Source organism: Lipotes vexillifer, unplaced genomic scaffold (genome assembly GCF_000442215.2).
Source record: "Lipotes vexillifer unplaced genomic scaffold, Lipotes_vexillifer_v1.1 scaffold729, whole genome shotgun sequence".
Taxonomy (NCBI): Eukaryota; Metazoa; Chordata; class Mammalia; order Artiodactyla; family Lipotidae; genus Lipotes; species Lipotes vexillifer.
Window position 1 is genome coordinate 1,689,111 of NW_006780914.1, and position 19,428 is coordinate 1,708,538.

General features: G+C 33.9%; 1 protein-coding gene across 2 annotated transcripts in view; it reads left to right on the forward strand.

Annotated features, from left to right (window-relative positions):
• Positions 1-19,428, forward strand: part of USP25 (ubiquitin specific peptidase 25) — a 140,945-nt gene that overhangs the window by 22,628 nt on the left and 98,889 nt on the right. For both annotated transcript variants that reach the window (XM_007454290.1, XM_007454289.1), the window contains exons 3-4: positions 1,229-1,373; positions 12,816-12,939. In XM_007454290.1, coding sequence (XP_007454352.1) covers positions 1,229-1,373; positions 12,816-12,939 — 269 coding nt within the window. The remainder of the gene's footprint in view (positions 1-1,228; positions 1,374-12,815; positions 12,940-19,428) is intronic.

Genomic DNA, 19,428 nt, shown 5'->3' on the forward strand with positions numbered 1-19,428 from the left:
CAAATCTTGGAATCATCCTGTTCTTTCTCCTTTTATCCCTCCCCACATTTAATATGATAGCAAATAATGTTGGACTCTCTGCTTGTACCCATTCTCTCCTATAGTCTATTCCCAGCATACAGCCAGAGTAATCCTTTTAAAATGTAAGTCATACCATGTCATTTCTGTCCAGAACCTTCCACTGGCTTCCTATTATGCTTCGTGTGTATGCTAAACTTCTAAAGGCCTACGTAGTATTATGGGTTATGGCCTTCTGTTACAAAGATAACTTCATTACTAATATCTGGATTTCATAATGTGGTTTCAGTTAGCTGTCATAGAGCTAGTGTTATATTTATTGTTAACTGTGGAGAGAATATAGAGATAAGTGGGCAAGTCTCTTCTCATTTTGCTATTTCAAAAATTCTTAGTTTTTTAGCATCTGTTTTCTTCTAAATTAACTTTAGAATAATTTTGTCCAGGTATACTTTTCCTTTTTTTTTTTTTAACATCTTTATTGGAGTATAATTGCTTTACAATGATGTGTTAGTTTCTGCTTTATAACAAGTGTCCAGGTATACTTTTCCTTTTTTTTTTTTTAACATCTTTATTGGAGTATAATTGCTTTACAATGATGTGTTAGTTTCTGCTTTATAACAAGTGTCCAGGTATACTTTTGATGAGAACTACATACAATTTATATATTTAATTTGGGTAGGATTTTCATCTTGATAGTATTGAGTATTTCTAGGAGTTCTGTGTGTCTCTCTATCAAGCTTCAGACCATTTTGCTGTTTTCTTCTTATGAGTCTTTGATATTTGCTTGTTAGTTTGCCTCTAGGTAGGCATTCAGCATACATACTAAAGGGAATATCTTTTATTGTCCTTGTTTGCTGAAGTACTATTTTAAATATTTATTTTTCACCCTTTTATGTGGTCAGTTCCAGAAAACATTTTTTAGTTTGTTCATTTGTTTAGGAGTGTAAGTTATGATTGGATAATTAGTTATAGAATTGACTTTTACATTATATTAGTAGTTTTAATTAATAGAAAAAGGAATTACTATTTATATAGTCTACTTTGTTTACAGTGAATTTATACTGTAAAATGAAGAATCACATAGAATAATTTTAAATCTGAAAATGATTTTTACTATTAGTATTAGTTGTTATGGAGAAAATTACATAATCATATGAGAACGTATAGAGTCATTCCAAAATATTTGATGTTCCGTTCTTGATATTTGAAGGATAGTAACGGAAACTTGGAACTAGCAGTGGCTTTCCTTACTGCGAAGAATGCCAAGACCCCTCAGCAGGAGGAGACAACTTACTACCAAACAGCGCTACCTGGCAATGATAGATACATCAGTGTGGGAAGCCAAGCAGATACGAGTAAGTTTACTTCTCTTTCTTAATATTTTAATTAGAATGTAATGAAAAATTTTTCTTGGAGCTGTGTTTTGTTTAAACAGAGGTGAAGAACAAACAAGGAACAACTTCAGCTTTGGTTCTTTTTGGTGTAGTGGAAAGGCACATATGTTTTTATTAGCTGCTATATTTGTTTTCAGTTTAGGAGTAAAAGATTATATTTAAGTTTTTTATCCTTTTATAAAACATTTCATATTGTATTCATTGTTTTGAAATATGGAACATCTAAAGGTCTTACTCATTAAAGAAACAAAAGTTTCTGGAATTTTAAATGGGGTACAGTCATTTGTTTTATTGATGTTAAGTGTTGGTAGAGATCTTAGTATTATTTTTGAAGATAAAGTATTGTTTCTAATTACTGATAGATTTACTGTTTAACAGAATTTTCCTTCCCTTAACTCCAACCCCTCTCCAGAATAAAGATCTTGGAAAAAGGCTTACTACAACATAACAAAATAAATAAATACACATATACACATACATGCATATGGAAAATTTTACACGGGACTCTAATTTTTCTTAATAATGTGAATAATTTATGCTTATATAGTTGAGTTTTGAAAAATATGTTCATTTATCTCTATCTCGTTATGGTGTAATAACTGCATTATATAAAATGTAGGTATTTCTGTGCATTCTGGATTTGAGAAGTTTGATTACTAACTTGTACTTAAAGAGAATTTTTGATTTTGTTTTATAGACTTTCTCAAAGTTAGGAAACAACCAGGAAGATCCCATTCACATAGATGTTTATAGCTATTGATTGACATTAAATGCTGTTTAATGTTCATTGATAAAGTATTTTAATTTCAAAATTTCAAGGTAATCTTAGTGTTTTTGCTCCAAAAATGGTCTTATGTCAGCCAAAGCTAGGATACTCCTATCTCACACATGTAATAGGTGACGGGAGAAGTTTTATGTATGTAAGACAGACTCAGTTGCTGTGTCCAAGTTCAAGACAAAGTGTGGTTTGGCCCCTATCTACATCTCTACCTTCATTTTCTACTGTTTTCCTCCTCTCACTTTACACTGTGATAATGCAGAATAGATCAGAAGTTCTCATTCACCCAGGGCTATTTAATTTCTTCTGTCTTTACACTTGTTGTTCCTTCTGTCTGGAATCCCCTCCAGCCTTTATCCCTAGCCTAATTTCTTTTGATGTTATAAGACTTAGCTTAAGAGCTGCTGGCTCTAGAATGTTTCCTTTAGCCCCTAGACTGAACCAAGGGCTTTTCTGACACCCAGAGCATACTTCTGTCTTAACGAGTACTGTGCTATTTTGAAATTATTTGCTGTGCCTTTCTTGCTTACCAAATTAAACTAAACTTAAAAGAGACCATTGGTAGTCCCACCATTATAATAGGATGTTATTGTTTCTCAAAAAGTGTTTGTTGAGTTGTTTTTGATAATATGTGTAAAAAAGCTGTTTTGAAACCAATGAAAGTTCTCTTGAACAGGGTTGAGAAGCTTGTTATAAGAAGTTGGAAAAAAGAGAAGTGATATAAATAGAGGAGGACTTAGTATGTGAGAATAACATATCTTTCAAGGTTCTGAGACTTGGGAGGAAAATGAAATTAGGTAGAAAAAGGAAAAAAAGAAAGATTTTGACTGAAGACAGCTGGTTAAAATGAAGGAGACAAAGCTGAGTGAACATGGTTCAGTGTTCTAGTTGAAAGGATGGAAAGATTTTAGAATGATAGCTGTGAACTCAATGTAGATGGTAGACTTTGAGACGTGGGACAGCATATATAGATTTGCAGGGGAGAATTAGGATTATAAGACTGTCATTAAAGATGATGTCTTATTTGCTGTGTGCAAATTAGAAACTATTGTTTAAGTCACATGTTAACACCTGTTCAAGACTTTTGACAAGGAATAGTGAAAATGTTATGGACAAAAAGAGAGATTTGAATAGGTGCTCTTAGGGAGGAAGCAGCCTTTTTTCAGAAAGCATGTGTCCCATTTGTTGATAATTGAAAAATAATTTTTGTGTGTATGTGTGTAGCTCTCGGAAAATATGCACTAAGTACTTTCATATTCCACTTGAAAGAAATGGTAGAGAGATGGAGTTTCTGGTTTCATCTTACTGATTATCTTATTGAGCAAATTGCTCGTTGTTGTGGTTTCTTTATTGATAAAATGAGCTGTCCTTCTAACCAGGATGCTAATTCATATTTAATAATTGAATAATTTGGATAGTGCGTTCATAAAGTTGGTTTGAGATTATTGAGAAAAAAACTTGTAGAAATATAGTGGGGTGATTGTATTATAATAGTATTAGTATTAAACAGAAAAATATAGCTGATGAGGTGACAATAGTTCTTTTCTATTTAACAGATTTGTACCATCTTTCATAAAGTTCTAAGAAGTACAGCTGCCTTTAGGAAATAGTCTTTGTTCAGCATTTAAATTTAGTAGTGTCATAATAATACTACAAGTGTTACGACACTTGTATAATACCAAGTGTTACAGGGCTTAAAACTGAGAAAGTAAGTAGATGTCATGCATTCAGCAGATTCTTTAAATTACTATGCTGTAATTGCTGAGTAGAAATGAAATCTTTGTGTTTTTTTTTTTTTTTTTTTTTTTTTTTTGCGGTATGTGGGCCTCTCACTGTTGTGGCCTCTCCCATTGCGGAGCCGGACGCGCAGGCTCAGCGGCCATGGCTCATGGGCCCAGCCGCTCCACGGCATGTGGGATCTTCCCGGACCGGGGCACGAACCCATGTCCCCTGCATCGGCAGGCGGACTCTCCACCACTGCGCCACCAGGGAAGCCCCTCTGTGTATTTTTAACTCTTGGATGGGGTGGTAAAACGTGGGAAGGATAGAAAATAATTATAAATGAATATATATGTTCAAACGCAGGCCTCTTGGGGAAAACTGTAAGTGCTGAAGGAGTGTGGAGTATTAGAGTGATCAGAGTGTGAGGAAGTTTTCAAGGGATTATTCTAGATATAAAACCCTTTTTGAGCATTTTCTCAATTTTATGTGAAATGCATTGTTACTTGAAAATTGACCATAGTCGAACTTAATTCTTGCAAATATGGTAAGGGTTTTTATTTTTTCAATTTCTTCTTTTCTTTTTTTTTTTTAAGTATAAAGTCTGTTACAACCGGGCTAAAGCATAAACAAAGCCTTGCTAACTTTAAGTGTGTCATCTGTTGGTTGTAGTGCTGACAAAACATCTATATTTTGAGATAAAAGTCTCTAATGCTAAATATATAATGGTTCTTTATTGTTATAAGCTAGAATATAGCTTATAACTGAAGGTCTCTTTTAGAAGATCTAAAATACATGTTTTTTTGATGACTAGAAAAATTTAGCTTTCAATCTAATATCCCATAGAAGCCACTTTTGGGGTTGCTGGGAAATTTTCATATACCCAAGTATATCAGAAGAGAAAGCAAATTATGTCACTTGATTAGGAGAACACATATTTGTGAACTTTAATAGTAGAGGAGTAATTACATTTTCAATTGTTGGCCTTCTCAGTGTATTTTTACCTTTCATTTTTGAGAGAAAAAGGAAACATTTCAAGGAAAGCTTGTACTCTGCATAATAAGGAATTAAGAAGTATTGCTTTGGTAACATTCCATACTGTAATATAACACTCTGTTGAATTCTGGGAAAAGACCCAAACCATTTTCTCGTACTGTTAGCAAGAATTTGAGGCACCTTTTTAAATTACTTACATCTCCTGTCTAGATTGGATATTGTGAATTGTAAAATGAGTGCCTCCTACCCTTCGCTTAAATGAGAAATAAAATTACTGTGTTAGGAGTTTTGAAGTTAAAAATGCAAAGGGAACTAGGAAACAATGCAAGATATAGAGATATCATAGGTGTATTTAATAACCAGAGAAGAGATTGTGTGAAGTCTTTGTGTCATGGCAAACTCTGTCATAGACATGACCATATAAGACTTTTGCCCAATTTGAAATCAAATAGTAATATTCTTTCTTTCATGATCATTAAATTCTTTTGAACTTTTTTAAAACGGGAAAAAAAATGGTATATACCCGCCAGAACGAGATGTGCTACAATTGAGCAATCAAAGTATGGATCAAAAGATAAGAGGGATTTGGGTAGGTAATTTTAACACAGAAAATAATGCCGCATATTGGCTTAAGTTTTAGAGAAACTAGTATAACACATTGGAGTGAGTGTTAAGTGGTAGACTCTTCACAGATTTAGAATCACTGTATTTTTTTTTTTTTAAGACACACTATATATTTTTTTTTTATCCTCCAAAAGAACTTGAATTATTTGGTAAGGATTGCATAGAAAGTGAGAAAAATGTCGAAGTTCTGTCCTAGAACTCTAATCTTGCTTATATTGCTTGGCTAGCCTAAAAGTGATTTAAAGCACAAATGATAAATAGATCCCAGTCTAGTGCTCTCACCCCTGCTGAGGGCCAATCACTTATGTTAAGCAGTTTAGGATTTTATTAATTGAATACTGATATTTTTCCCATTCACCAAATTTGTTAAACAAGCATCTACAGATAGAAAAAAAAAATTAGTGAAATGGAAGTTAAATCTCTTTCTGTAGAGATTTCTAATGCATAAAACTATTTTGATGATTCATCAAAAGTCAATGTTAAGCTTAAAAGTGAGATGCTACAATGGTATGAAAATTATTTGTAACTGATTGGATGCAATTAGACTTACATTCTATATTAGACATACACTGTAGAATTACTTGTATAACTTTATGAATTTTCTTTAACTTTAGGACAGAATGGTAGCCATGGGCCTTTGCACTTTTTGTTGACTAATATAGAATGTTAACTTTTAATTTTTTCCAAGTTGGAAAACACAGTAAAACAGATGACAAAAATCAAGAATGGCTCCTTTATTATTACTTTCCTTACTTAGTAATGCTGCCATTATAAATTTAGCAGCTATTATTAAAAACAGAGCAAGACCATTTAGAGCTGAGCTGTTCAATACAGTTGCCAATAGTTACATGTGGAGACTTAACTTTAAACATAAAATTAAGTAATACTGAAACTCAGTTTTTTCCATTGCCATAGATACATTTAAAATGGTCAATAGTAGTCACATGTGACTAGTGGCTACGTTATTGGACAGTATGGATAATAGTACATTTCCATCATCATAGGAAGTTCTATTGGACGTCACTGTTTTGGAGAATGTGAGTTTAGCAATGAGAGGATTGGAAACGTAGGAACATCGTAAGAGAACTGACTGACGGCAGGGGAGAATGGGAGAGTGGGATGAGCAACACAATTTATATTGCTTATGTCTTCTTGATTTTAAGTATTCTTTTAACATGATACTTTATTATGCTACTTGTCCTTTTACTAGGAAAATTTTGGATAAAGTGTATATTCTCAAGTATTCTAACTAGTGCCACTGTGGAGATGACTCATTAATTTTTATTTCTATTCCATAGTCTAGATATTAACCTTTATTTGCTTAACAAATATTTATTGATTGCCTAATATGTGTCAGGCTTTTAGGCCATTAAAAAAATCAAAAAGTGTCTCCGTTTACATAGGGGGAAGACAGACAGTAAACAATAAATAAATATCGTCAGATAGTAGTAAGTTCATGAAGAACAATAGAGCAGGGTAGAGGGACAGAGGCCAGCAGGGATGAGGTTGTAGTTCAGACATGGGGTATGCTATTTTACATGGAAGGTTGGTTGGGAAATGTCTCATTTATACAGAGACCTGAGGAAGTGAAGGGGTGAACCTCAAGGATATCTTAGGGAGGTGTGTCCCAGGCTGGGGTCTTGAGGTATGAGTATGTTTTTGGCTCAGGAGGTAAATGGTGAGGACAACAGCCGTGGTTGAAGCAGAGTGAGAGTGAGAATGGTATTTTTCTCATTTCCAGTCAGCTGACCATCTCTTTCTTCATATTTGCTTTTTTCTCTTAAGGGTATCCCTGTCCTTCTGGTGGGCCAGAGATTTTTTCTGCTCTGGTACCTACTCTTATGACAACTCTTCTCAAACTCTTGTTCAGCACTTTTAACTCCTCTAACTCCCCGAACAGTTATTTCTACTCATATCACTCCCCTGCCTAGAAATCTTTGCTGGTAGTAAATATAAGCTTGGCTTATTAAAAATAAAAAAGTGTTTCCCCTAGGTTTAGCCTTATGTAGGTAAGGAAAATAAGAAAGAACTTTTTTTTTTCTAAAATAAAAATCTTTGCATATATTCAGTTAGATTATGGGCTAAATTGGCTCTTGTGAACTAACTTGGAAGCCTCATGTCATTTTATATACCATTTTCATGAGAAAAAATGAGTGATAAAAAGTTCATACATTTGAAGTCTAATTTATTGTTAAGTTGATGACTTTCTGTGTTTTGGAGTTAGCAGAGAAATGTTTGGTAGTTGGTGTGTAAGTTTTTGGAGAGTGGAAGATTTATTAGGGTGGATGTTATGTTTTGGTATAATATTTCTGACTTTACAGGAAAAAATGTTTTATTTTGGTCAATCTTGAAATGTTGTAGATTACTGTTCATAGGCTTTTGTAACGTGATTTTCTACAGTGTTATTCAGCTGACACTAACACACTTGTGCCCTTGAATTCTGTTCACACTAATGCTAATACTAATACTGGAGGGAGGATTGGTTCAAACAAAGTTTGGTGTTTTACCAAGGTCCTCCCTTGGCATTGACAGAAAAATATTCATAGTACTTTGGTATTTGGATGGAATTTTTACAAAGGCTAAGTTTTTATAGTTGACTTTTGCCAATTAGAAATTGTTTACTGCTAAGCTTATTCTCTGTTCCTTTTTGAATAAACACATAAGAGAATCATAGAGGGCTGTTTTTCATTATGAAATTGATAGTTTATTACATATTTTACAGAAATCATTCTATTAAACTCCAGAAAAATAAATTTAGGATTAACCATTCTATTAAAATAAAGTTTTATTTTCTTAATATCTGTTCTTAAAATCATATGTATTTGGTATGTGAGTAGATTATAATAATTCAAGATTTCTGTATTGTTCTAAAATGACCTATGGAAAGAAGAAGCTTTATGAAGTAATGGGAACATCATGGAGAAAATTATTGTAATTATAGTGAAACTACAAATAATAAATAAACCTTCTCCATCACTTAAAGGAACAAGCCCCAGCTTTTCAGTTAAGAACTGATAGTCTGTGGTCAGGTAACCTTTCTAGCACTAAAGACTATAATTGCTTGTTTCTTCCTGTGCTCATACTTATAATACTTCTGACACCAGATATGTGACGTTTTTTCCCCCCACACTCGACCAATTCTCCAACACCAGCTGGGTGTTCTACAATTCTGATACCATCTACCTGGAGTTAGCATCAGACCCCACAGGCTAAATGCTCAGTCCCATAAGATTGCCCCTACCTTAGACACCAATCACAAGTAGTGGGTCCCCAGGTTACCCACATTCTGTCTGACTTGGCTACAACAAATTGGGGTTCTCAAGACCCCCTCAAGTTTGATAATTTGCTGTAATGGCTCATAACTCAGGGAAACACTTACTTTTACTGTTTTATTATATAATAAAGACTATGATAAAGTATGTACAGCCAGATGGAGAGGTATATAGAGCAAGGTCTGGAAGGGTCCCAAGCCAGGAGTTTCTGTTATGTGGAGTTGGGGTGCACCACCCTCCTAACATGTGGATATGTTCACCAACCTGGAAGCTCCCCAAACCTTATATTTTAGGGATTTTTATGGAGGTTTCATCAGGTAGGCCTGATCAATTATTAACTTAATCTCCAGTCCTTATGTCTCCCTGGAGGATGGGAGGTAGGGCTCAAAATTCCAAGCTTCTCATCATGGCTTAGTCTTTCTGATGACCAGTGGCCCATCCTGAAGCTATTTAGGAACCCCCCAGAGTCAGCTCCTTGGAGCAAAGTATGTTCCTATCAAGCTAGGAAATGCCAAGTGATATAGGAGCTCTATGTCAGGAACTGGGTCAGAGACCAAATATTAGAACAAAAGATGCTCCTAGTGTCTTATCTTGCTCTTTGAATGGATTGTTTATCCATGCATGACTTAATAACACAGTGCATTGGTAATTTGGAAAAGGTTTCCTTCCAAATGTTGGAAGAAAGTCTACATTATAAAACAAATAGAAATTGTTAATATCACTCGATTTCACCAGAAAAGCCTTTAAGTATTGGGAAGATGTCAGGCTCATAGTGGTAGAAACAAGTTTTCTGAAGTTTCAATTTTTGCTTGAAAATTCCATGCTAATCATTGGCAACAAATACTCTTCATTTGTTCTTCAAGTGACAGGCTCACTTTATTTTTCAGAAAATGTCAGCCAAATACTGATGTCTGAATAATCATAGTTTGTAGTTTGTCAGTTGTTCTTTCAAGTAAAAATAGTGCTCCATGAAAAAGAAATCAGTTCAGCTTGCAACTCAAGCAGGGTTCTAGTGTTTTTCTTTACCAACAGCATACCTTGGATATACAGCAGAACTACTATGCATACTTTCTGTTTTGTCACATAGAATTAAAAGGACATGTAAAACAATGTTTGAGATTTAATAAAATTAGTTTCCTCATTTTATCAAGAATATAAGAGAGACCGGCTTTTTTTTTTTTTTTGCATAATGGGTGTGCATAGTTGTAATATAATTAACTTGATGCTACTGCCTTGATTTGTGCTAAGATGCTGTGGTTTTATGCGCTGTTGTTTTGCATAATCACTGCAAATGTGACCCCAGTAGGAAAGGCAAATAACATCTTAGTATTATTATGAGAGTATTTTTTATTTAAGGAAGCCCTTCCTTCATAGGGTCATTGGGGATCCCAAGGATCCATGGATTACACTTGGATACTGCTAGTATGGAGGAAAGACCGCTGGACTTAATAATTTGAAGACTTAAAGTTGAAGCCTGAGTGCCATTCTTTATTCTTATACTATTAGAATTCATTCCTTGCAACTTCATTATCTCATTTGTGAAATAGGGTTAAAAGCATCTTGCCTAGTTTTTTGCTTTTGTGTTGCTTGAGTTACGATTGCTAAATTATGAAAAGTTCTAAGTATAACTTCTTGCCATTTCTAGGTGAGTTCTGCTCTAGCCAGTTTGGTTTACTTGTCAGTCATGAAACAGTAAACACTCTAGATAGTTCCAAAGAAGAAATTTAATACAGGGAACTAGGTTCTTAAAAAAATCAGTGGAAGCAATGGAGGAAGGATCTCTAGCTCAGCTTTCTGAAATGACTCCTAGATTCTTGCAGGACTGGCCAGCCAGGGAAGCCATTCCGTCTGCCACAGTCAGGAAGATAGTGAATCAGGAGACTGCCTTTGGGACTACAGGGTTCAAGAGCGTACATAGCTCTATAGCTGCTGCCCAGGGAACAAGCAGCCAGGATTAGGTAACTGCCACTGAGCTGTGCCTGGGCATTGGAGTGCAGAGTCTGGTTACCACTTCTACTCTATCTCTTGACATACCTGAAGCTGTAAATTGGATACTGGATTGCTACTGTGGAACAGCCCACATTTCTTCAGTCATGCTGGAGAAAAACAGCCAAAAGCAGCAGGATAGTGGCTTCCCCCCTCAAGTCTGCCTTCCAAATCTCATGCTAATGCATCCGATTGGTGGAACCTAAATTTTATCCAGAACCATAACTGCAGGTGAGTCAGGAAAATAGGTTTGTTTGTTTTAATCTTTTCAGCTTCTGTAGTTGTAGAAGGCACACAAGGAGAATGAGAGATTGGAGTCTGAGGGCTAATTGATCGTGTCCCCAAAACCTGTTTTTCTGCTTCTTTGTGATTTTCAAGTTATTTTCTTTACTTCCATTATTCTCTCTTTACTCACCCAAGTTCTAGTCATTATTTAATGAGCATGATAGTTCTCATTTTTATGAGGCCACTTCATGCCTCTCCAGTCCTAGCTTCTTTATCAATATTTCAGCTGGACTGAATGACTACACCCAGGTGATATCCATCTACAGCTGTGGTTTGGTGGACTCAGAATTTGTAAACCAGAATTAGGAAACCTTTGGCCTGCTGACGTACGTATGCATGCTCCATCATTTCACTTGCTCTATAACTCTGTTCCACATTTTACTTGACTTGAGTTTTTTGGACCTTACTTACTACATTTTTGTGAGGTTTTGTTATACTCTCTAAGAACATTAAAAAAATCTTCCGTGGCCAACTGTTATTTTTAATATTCTCATAAACTGCTGTTTGGAGAAAAAAGTGTATATAACAATAGAAGTAGACTTTTGAAACTATCAATATACTTTAATTTTATTAAGTGCAAAATATTTTTTTTCTAGTAGTTATATATAATCCTGTAGCCAGATGGTAAAATGAAGACACTTTATCTCCCATCCCCAACCCTTTTGTTTGTTTCTCTCTTATAATATTCTAAGATTACAAAGAAAAAAATTAATTTTAACATGTCTCGAATACAAATAAACAAAATGATTATAAAACTTGTCCAGGATACCAACCAGCATAATCCCAACTATGCAAAGATAAGGTAGTAACAGCTATACTTCTTTCTCTTTCTCATCCCATTATTTTGTAATATCCTACTTAGTAACATATTATGGTCTATCATTGTTTAAATGATAATAGGAGTATAATTGACATCTTTTGAGGTAAGGAAATAAATCGATGTATATTGGGAAATTGGATTAAAAATCAGTTTTTTTGAATGTGGTAATAGTTGTAGACTTTATTCTTTGGAAGAAGAACACTTACAGCATCTAGACTACTTTATTTTATTCTAACAAAAGAAAACCTGTCATTTACTTGCATATTTTTCTTTTTTGTGAAATGAAAACTTTTTTTTAATTAAAAGGAATGCATAGAACATTAAATAGAAAGTGAGAGCTCCTTATACTTCCTTCTCCCCATAACCCTCCTCATCAAAATTAACCACTGTTAACAGCTTCATACATTCATTCAGACTTTAAAAGTGTATATAAACATAGATATATATGGTCAGTTAGTTTCTGAAACATAGTTTTTGAGAGCTCATTTAATTATTATACTTTAATAAATGTCTAGGTAGTATAGCCGACTGTAATGTGTGTGTATTTGGGTTGACTTCAGAAAGCATAAATGTAAATGTTTAATTATGTTGGCTTCAGTTTTTGTTAAAGAACCTGTTTTTAGCAGTCTTTCTGCTTATTAGCTTTTAATCAGAGACTTCATAGTAAATATTGAGATCCCTCTGTAATGAAAAATATTTATACTCTTAATTGCTTTAGGTATATTTTATAGAGAAGAACATTAAATTTCAAAGTATAACCAATTTAAAAATGTTTGCATTCTCTTCAGAGAGGCTCTTATACAGAATTAAGTTGGTGCTGACTTTGATTGGAAAGGGTATATTGGGTATAAAATCTCCATTATAAGAATTACCTTTCATTTTGTTTGACTTTTAATTTTGAGAAAGATAGTTTTGCTTTTCAGATGTGATTGATCTCACTGGAGATGATAAAGATGATCTTCAGAGAGCAATTGCCTTGAGTTTGGCGGAATCAAACAGGGCATTCAGGGAGACTGGAATAACTGATGAGGAGCAAGCCATTAGCAGGTAAAAATATAATTTGTATAAAGTAGATATAAATACTATTTATAATAGAAATAATAATTGACTTTAATTTGAAGAGGCACAAAGATATAGTTTGCAATTCTAAATAAACTATTAATAAACTTAGTATTGTTTTTATATTTTATGTAACCCAGATTTTCTTATTCTAGATCCAATTGCATTTGAAACCTAGATTGTTTTTAGGATTTTGGAGTGGCATTGTGGGGCATTAAATTTAGGTATATATTTTAATATTTCTTTGATTTTTTTCTTTCTTCCCCTAATTCCTTTTGGATACATTGTCCAATTCAATTTCTAGTCATTTATGGCCAGGGTCAACAAACTTTTTTCTGTAACGTGCCAGTGGTAAATATTTTAGGCTTTGTCAGCCATCTGGTTTCTGTTGTAGTTGCTCAACTCAAGTGCTGTAGTGTAAAAGCAGCCATCGATAATGCATAATTTAGTGAGTGTGGCTGTGTTCCGGTAAATCTCGATTTACAAAAACAGGGCCAGCAGGATTTGGCCCATGGGCCATAGTTTGCCAACTTCTGATCTATATTTATAGGTGTTTTTTTTTTTTTTTTTTTTAAGAAATAAGCAAGATTCCAAGATGTGTGATGGAATGCATCTTTTTTTTTTGTGGTACGCGGGCCTCTCACTGTTGTGGCCTCTCCCGTTGCGGAGTACAGGCTCCGGACGCGCAGGCTCAGCGGCCATGGCTCACGGGCCCAGCCGCGCTGCGGCATGTGGGATCCTCCCAGACCGGGGCGCGATTCTGCGTCCCCTGCATCGGCAGGCGGACTCTCAACCACTGCGCCACCAGGGAGGCCCTGGAATGCATCTTTTGATTTAATTACCAAAACTTTTTAGTTTGAAAAAATTTGATCCACCAAAGGATTAAATAAGTTTGATTTAAAAAATAAAACTTTAAATTATAACTAAACATAATCTTCTAAACAACTCTTTGGAGCCAATGGTAACTTTATCTTACTGAAGAAGAAATTTGTCTTTTAAGAGGTTAAATGATTTTCCAAAGGTACACAGCTAAGATGGGTCTTATGACTCCAATGTTCTTTTCCCCTGTTAACAGAGTTGTTTGGTAGCAGAATGTACCAGCTTTCTTAGATAATTTCCCTTGGCACAATATTAATAGTACATTTCTTTCTGAGTAATCTGAGATTACTGTAGGAGATGCCTCAAAATGCTGTGTGTAGCAAAGGCACATAATTTTTTGTAGTAATACTTTTTAATGTCTTTGTTACTTTGGAAACTGCTTTGTATAATAAGATATAAAGATGGCAAGCCTTAATTAAAATTCATTATCCTCTTTAGTTGTGGCTAATATCATTTAATGCCAATAATTTTAAATGAAAACCAAAAGCACATGTGCTATTTTTAGATATTTTATTTAGACTTATTTTTTGAAGGATTTGGAGAAATTATAAAGTTAGATTTTGTCTTATAAAAATGAATTGGAATGAAATATTTGTCTTGAATAATTATAAAATTTGAAAATACTTAAGCTTTATGAGAAATATTTTAAACATGAAATACATCAGTTGCAATTCATATTTAAGGGGAATGATAATCTAGTATGTGAAAAAGAGATTATAAAATAGAATATATACTATGATACAAATATTTTAAAATGTGTATATATATTGTTATATATATTAATTTATATTAGTACATAAATAGAAAAAAGTCTGAAGGGTTATATACCAAGTAGTGTCAGTAGTTTTGTATCCTGTGTTTTCTAATTAAAATAATATAATAATTAGATAATCAGTAAAAATAAATAAATAAATAAAGTTAAGAAATTTAGATTATTCCTAATCTCTATTACGTACAATATATGTTATATATTCTTTAAGATACTAATTTTTGTCCAAATGGAAAAAAAATCTCTTTAAGTTAATGCCCTTTTTTTCCCTTGATCTTTTAATTTTAGTATACTCTTAAAATAGTAAATATTTTGCAAGTATTTTTATTGTAGATAGCATTGCAGAGAATTGGTATATTGTAATATAACAAAATTTTATGTAAAATTATGCTCAGAAGTAAAAAAAAAATTAATTTACTGTTGCAAAATGTAATTTTTTCCTTGATATGCATAGATTTTATAATATATAGTTAACAAAAAAGTTAACTGCAACATTCAATAAATAAGCACATTTATAAATCATATTGTATTAGAAATAAGGGAATATGAGAATTCTAGTTAAGCATTTGACAAATATAACATTGCAGTGAGTTTTATTAAGGCTTAGGCTCTAAATTCAAAAGGGAAAATGGTGAATTTTTTAAGGAAAACATTATACTTAAAAGTAAATTTATTTGTTCATTACCTAGTAAGTTCAGATGACAGAATCTTGCCAAATAAAATCCTAGAATCATTTGGCTATGGTTGTATTTCAGTATACATACTTTAATATGAATTCACACATTTGCGTTATTGTGTACAACTAGATGAGATAAAACCTTTTTACATCTTACAATCTTGTGTTCAGGCACCCATAAATTTCATGGTAAAATTTCTTAAGTTGAACATTTTAGTAGTGTACTTCTTAATATAATTACTTCTTAATGTCAGGATTGGATGCATTTATTATAATTATCTTAGTTATCACTGCACAGACAGGGAACAAGTAGAGTATGGATTGTAGAAATTTGTTAATAAACTGCATTGTGGCTAGTTTGTGTCTAGCATATTTGTTGTGAAAATGGCTTGCCTCATGAAATGACTTTGAATAAGTTGGGTAGAAGGTAGGGCTAGGTTCTAGTTAAAATTGTTACAAAGAGCACACCTTCAACAGTTTCAGGAAACATGGTAGACTAAAACAGATTTTCTAGTGGAAACAACCAGAATGTGTTGTTTCTGTTGGATGTAAAATATTTTAAGATCTCTTGAAAGTATTATAGAATTGTTAAGATAGTAAGGGCTATAATCAGACTAAATCAAAGTGAAAGGTGGAACCCAAAGAAGTAAGTTCGGAATGCTGAAAGTCACTTTTTGACATGATGACATTTGCTTGTGTGTATAAATTTGAATTTCAGTTTTGATATCCTTGTTGAATGTGGGAAGAAGAAGTTAAAGGCCATTGTCTATATTAGGTGGGAAGCTTTAATAAGAAATCATTCCCCTCGTAAAGTTATGTCAGTGGATGAAATATTCACAAATATGGGTAAATCAGGACTATCCCCCCCTCTGAAACCCCTATAACACTACAAAGACAGTTGCCATAGCTATGAGGAGTGTTGTTGGAGGGGATGAGATTTGCTCCTGAGAAGTTGTACCATGGTTGTACAGCTGAAATTTGTGTCACTTTAATGATTCAATAAATCTCTACTTGAAAAAGTACTGTGAAAATATCTTCTAGAAATGAAAATAAAAATTACTAAATTAAAAAAAAAGGAAAAGAAAAAACAGAACACAGGTTTAATAGCAGATTAGAAATAGCTGAAGAATGTATTAGTAGACTGTAAGCTATATGAGAAGAAATTATCCAGTATGTAACAGATAGCTAAAAAGTTAAATAATATGGAGAAAGGTTGAATGACACGGAGAATAAAATGAGTAGGTCTAATATACATTAATTGGTGTTACAGAAGAAGAGGAGGGAGTGAGTCAGAGGCAAAATTTAAAGTGATAATCACAGAATTTTTTAGAAGTGAAGAGATAACTTGTAATTTCATGAGCCAACAAATCCCAATCAGAAAAATGAAAAGAAACCCACACATAAATTCATTATAGTGACACTCCAGAATACTTAAGACTGGGAAAATCTTAAAATTACTCAGAGGAAAAAGGTAGAATTATCCTAAAAATAGTGACAGTGAAAGTGACAAATGACACAAATTTACATAGCACTTAGACACATGAAAATAATAAGTTCGACAAGTTAAAAGTGGACAAGTTGCCATGTTGGGTCTGATGATAGATTATAGCAGTGGTGGTAGTCTTTGTGGTGCAAGTTTGATGAGTCACCTCATTGGAGAACAGCCACCACTATATATCCAACACAATGGCTAAAATTAAAAAGACTGACAATATCAAATGTTGGCAAGCATGTAGAGCTATTGGAAGTGTCATATATTGTTCGTAAGAATGTATAATGGTACAGCCACTTTGGAAAACTGGGAATTTCTAGCGTATTTCAACATATATTATGCTAGGACTTAGCATAGTCCACGTTTCCACTTCTAGGTATAGACCCTTGAGAAAGAAGCACATAGTGCCTTTATTGATAATAACTAAAAACTGTAAACAACCAAATATCTGTAAGAGCAGAATAGTTAACAGTGGTTGTATATTCACACAGTGGAATCCTAAGCAATGTAATGGAAAACATTTTCCTGGTAATTTAAAAAATGTGGAGGAATCCACAAAGTAACATGTTGAGTGAAAGAAACTTGACACAAAAGAGTAACTGCTGTGTGATTCCATTTATGTGACGTTTAAGGACAAGCAGAACTAGTTTATTGTGGTAGAAGTCAGAATGGTTATTATCTGAGAATTAGAGAGACACTATTGATTGGGAAAGGGCATGACAGAATTTTGGGGAATAATAGAAATTTTCTATATCTTGGTCTGGGTGGTGGTTACATGTGGGGTGGTATTCATTGGTAACAATTTCACTGAACTATACATTTAAGGTTTGTGTTTCTTATTATATGTAAATCACCTCAATAAAATACTCTTACCAAGAAAAGATGTATTTAGCCCTGTTGGTTGATAATCAGTATACAAAAGGTTATGTTTTTATGTATAAGAAAGAATGATAAGGAGAAAATTTTAAAAGCTACCATTTATAACACATAAAACTATTAAAGACCAGGAATAAATCTAATAAGTGTGCAAGAACTTCTAAGAAGAAAATTATAAAATAACAGAGACATATTAATGAATATGGAAATAATTGGAAATGTATTCTGTTTCACAAATTGGAAGACTGAATATTGTAAAACTGGTCAGTTCTCCTTAAATTAACTTATGGGTTTAGTGTGATCACAATCAAAATACCAATAGATTTTTTTTTAAAGGAAATGTAGAAGATGAATATTCCCTTCGTCCTTTCCTCCCTCCCTCCCTCCCTCCGTCCCTTCCTTCCTCCTTCTCTTCCTTCCTTCCTTCCACCTTCTTTTTTCTTTTCTTTTTGGTTGATCTGTATAGCTTAAATGATATGCATGTTTTCCAGTGAGTATGTTGCTTGCTTGAAATAGACTTAGATCATCCAAAGTGGAATATTTTCTATAATGCAGTTTAAATAACAATACAAAAGAAAACAAGCAAAAAAAAGCCCTCAAAATCAGTACGATAAAATTCTACTAGGAACATGAACACTTACCATAAGTAAGTGCTTTAAAGATTCATTCAATATAGTGTGTGGAAGGAAAAGAGACAGCAAAACATTTTGTCATCTTTTTATATTGTTGAATGCCATGGTCATGACTAGTGTTGAGAAGATAAGGTGATTGTAGTTGGGGTTGGTATTTGGGGCTTTTGGGCTTGCCTTTTTCAGTATGCTATATTTTGTTCTAAGCTATTTCTGAGCTCTGAGATTTGCAGTGTTATTTTTTTATTCTCTCTACTTGCGGCTTTAATATCTGAAATGTAGCTATTGGCATACTTTACACTTTAAAGCCTGGGTAGAATCATTGGCTTTACTTTGTTTGGTGAGGCCAGGGAAGGAACCCTTATGAGGACTTGCCTTTATATAAAGCTTATATTAATATGCCAGGACTGGACTACAGCATAGGACAAGGGCTTGGGAATGGAGGGCTCATATTTGGGCTAGAGGTTGGGCTTTTGCCAAAAAAAAAAAAAAGAGATAGCAACATCTAATATTTTAATATTCCATCTCTACTTCAAACACTTGTTTAGCCCCTGTTTTTGTGTGTGTGTGTGTGGGGTACGCGGGCCTCTCACTGTTGTGGCCTCTTCCCATTGCGGAGCACAGGCTCCGGACGCGCAGGTTCAGCGGCCATGGCTCACGGGCCCAGCCGCTCCGCGGCACGTGGGATCTTCCCGGACCAGGGCACGAACCCGTGTCCCCTGCATCGGCAGGTGGACGGACTCTCAACCACTGCGCCACCAGGGAAGCCCTAGCCCCTGTTTTTTGTTTTTGTTTTTTTTAAATCATGTATGCTCTAGGGATGAAACAAATCCATGTTTCTATCCTCTGGTTGCTGATGGGAGAGACTGGTTGATTAATAATTTTGTGCAGTGTAATAAATGTATTTATAAAGTCTTTTAGGATCTAGGAGGAAGTGGTAGGAGGAAACCTAACTGGAGCATGTTGTAAGTCCTTGGTGATTAAAAAACTAAATGTGTTATAAGCTCTAAGTGAAGAAGATCACAAAGTCATGGCATTCTTTCATCTACTATTTTTAGTACCATAATTCTATCATATTACCATATGTTTAAGGAATATTATAATCTACTTCTTTAAAACTCATGCTTTTATTGTAATGAATGATGATCTCTACCAT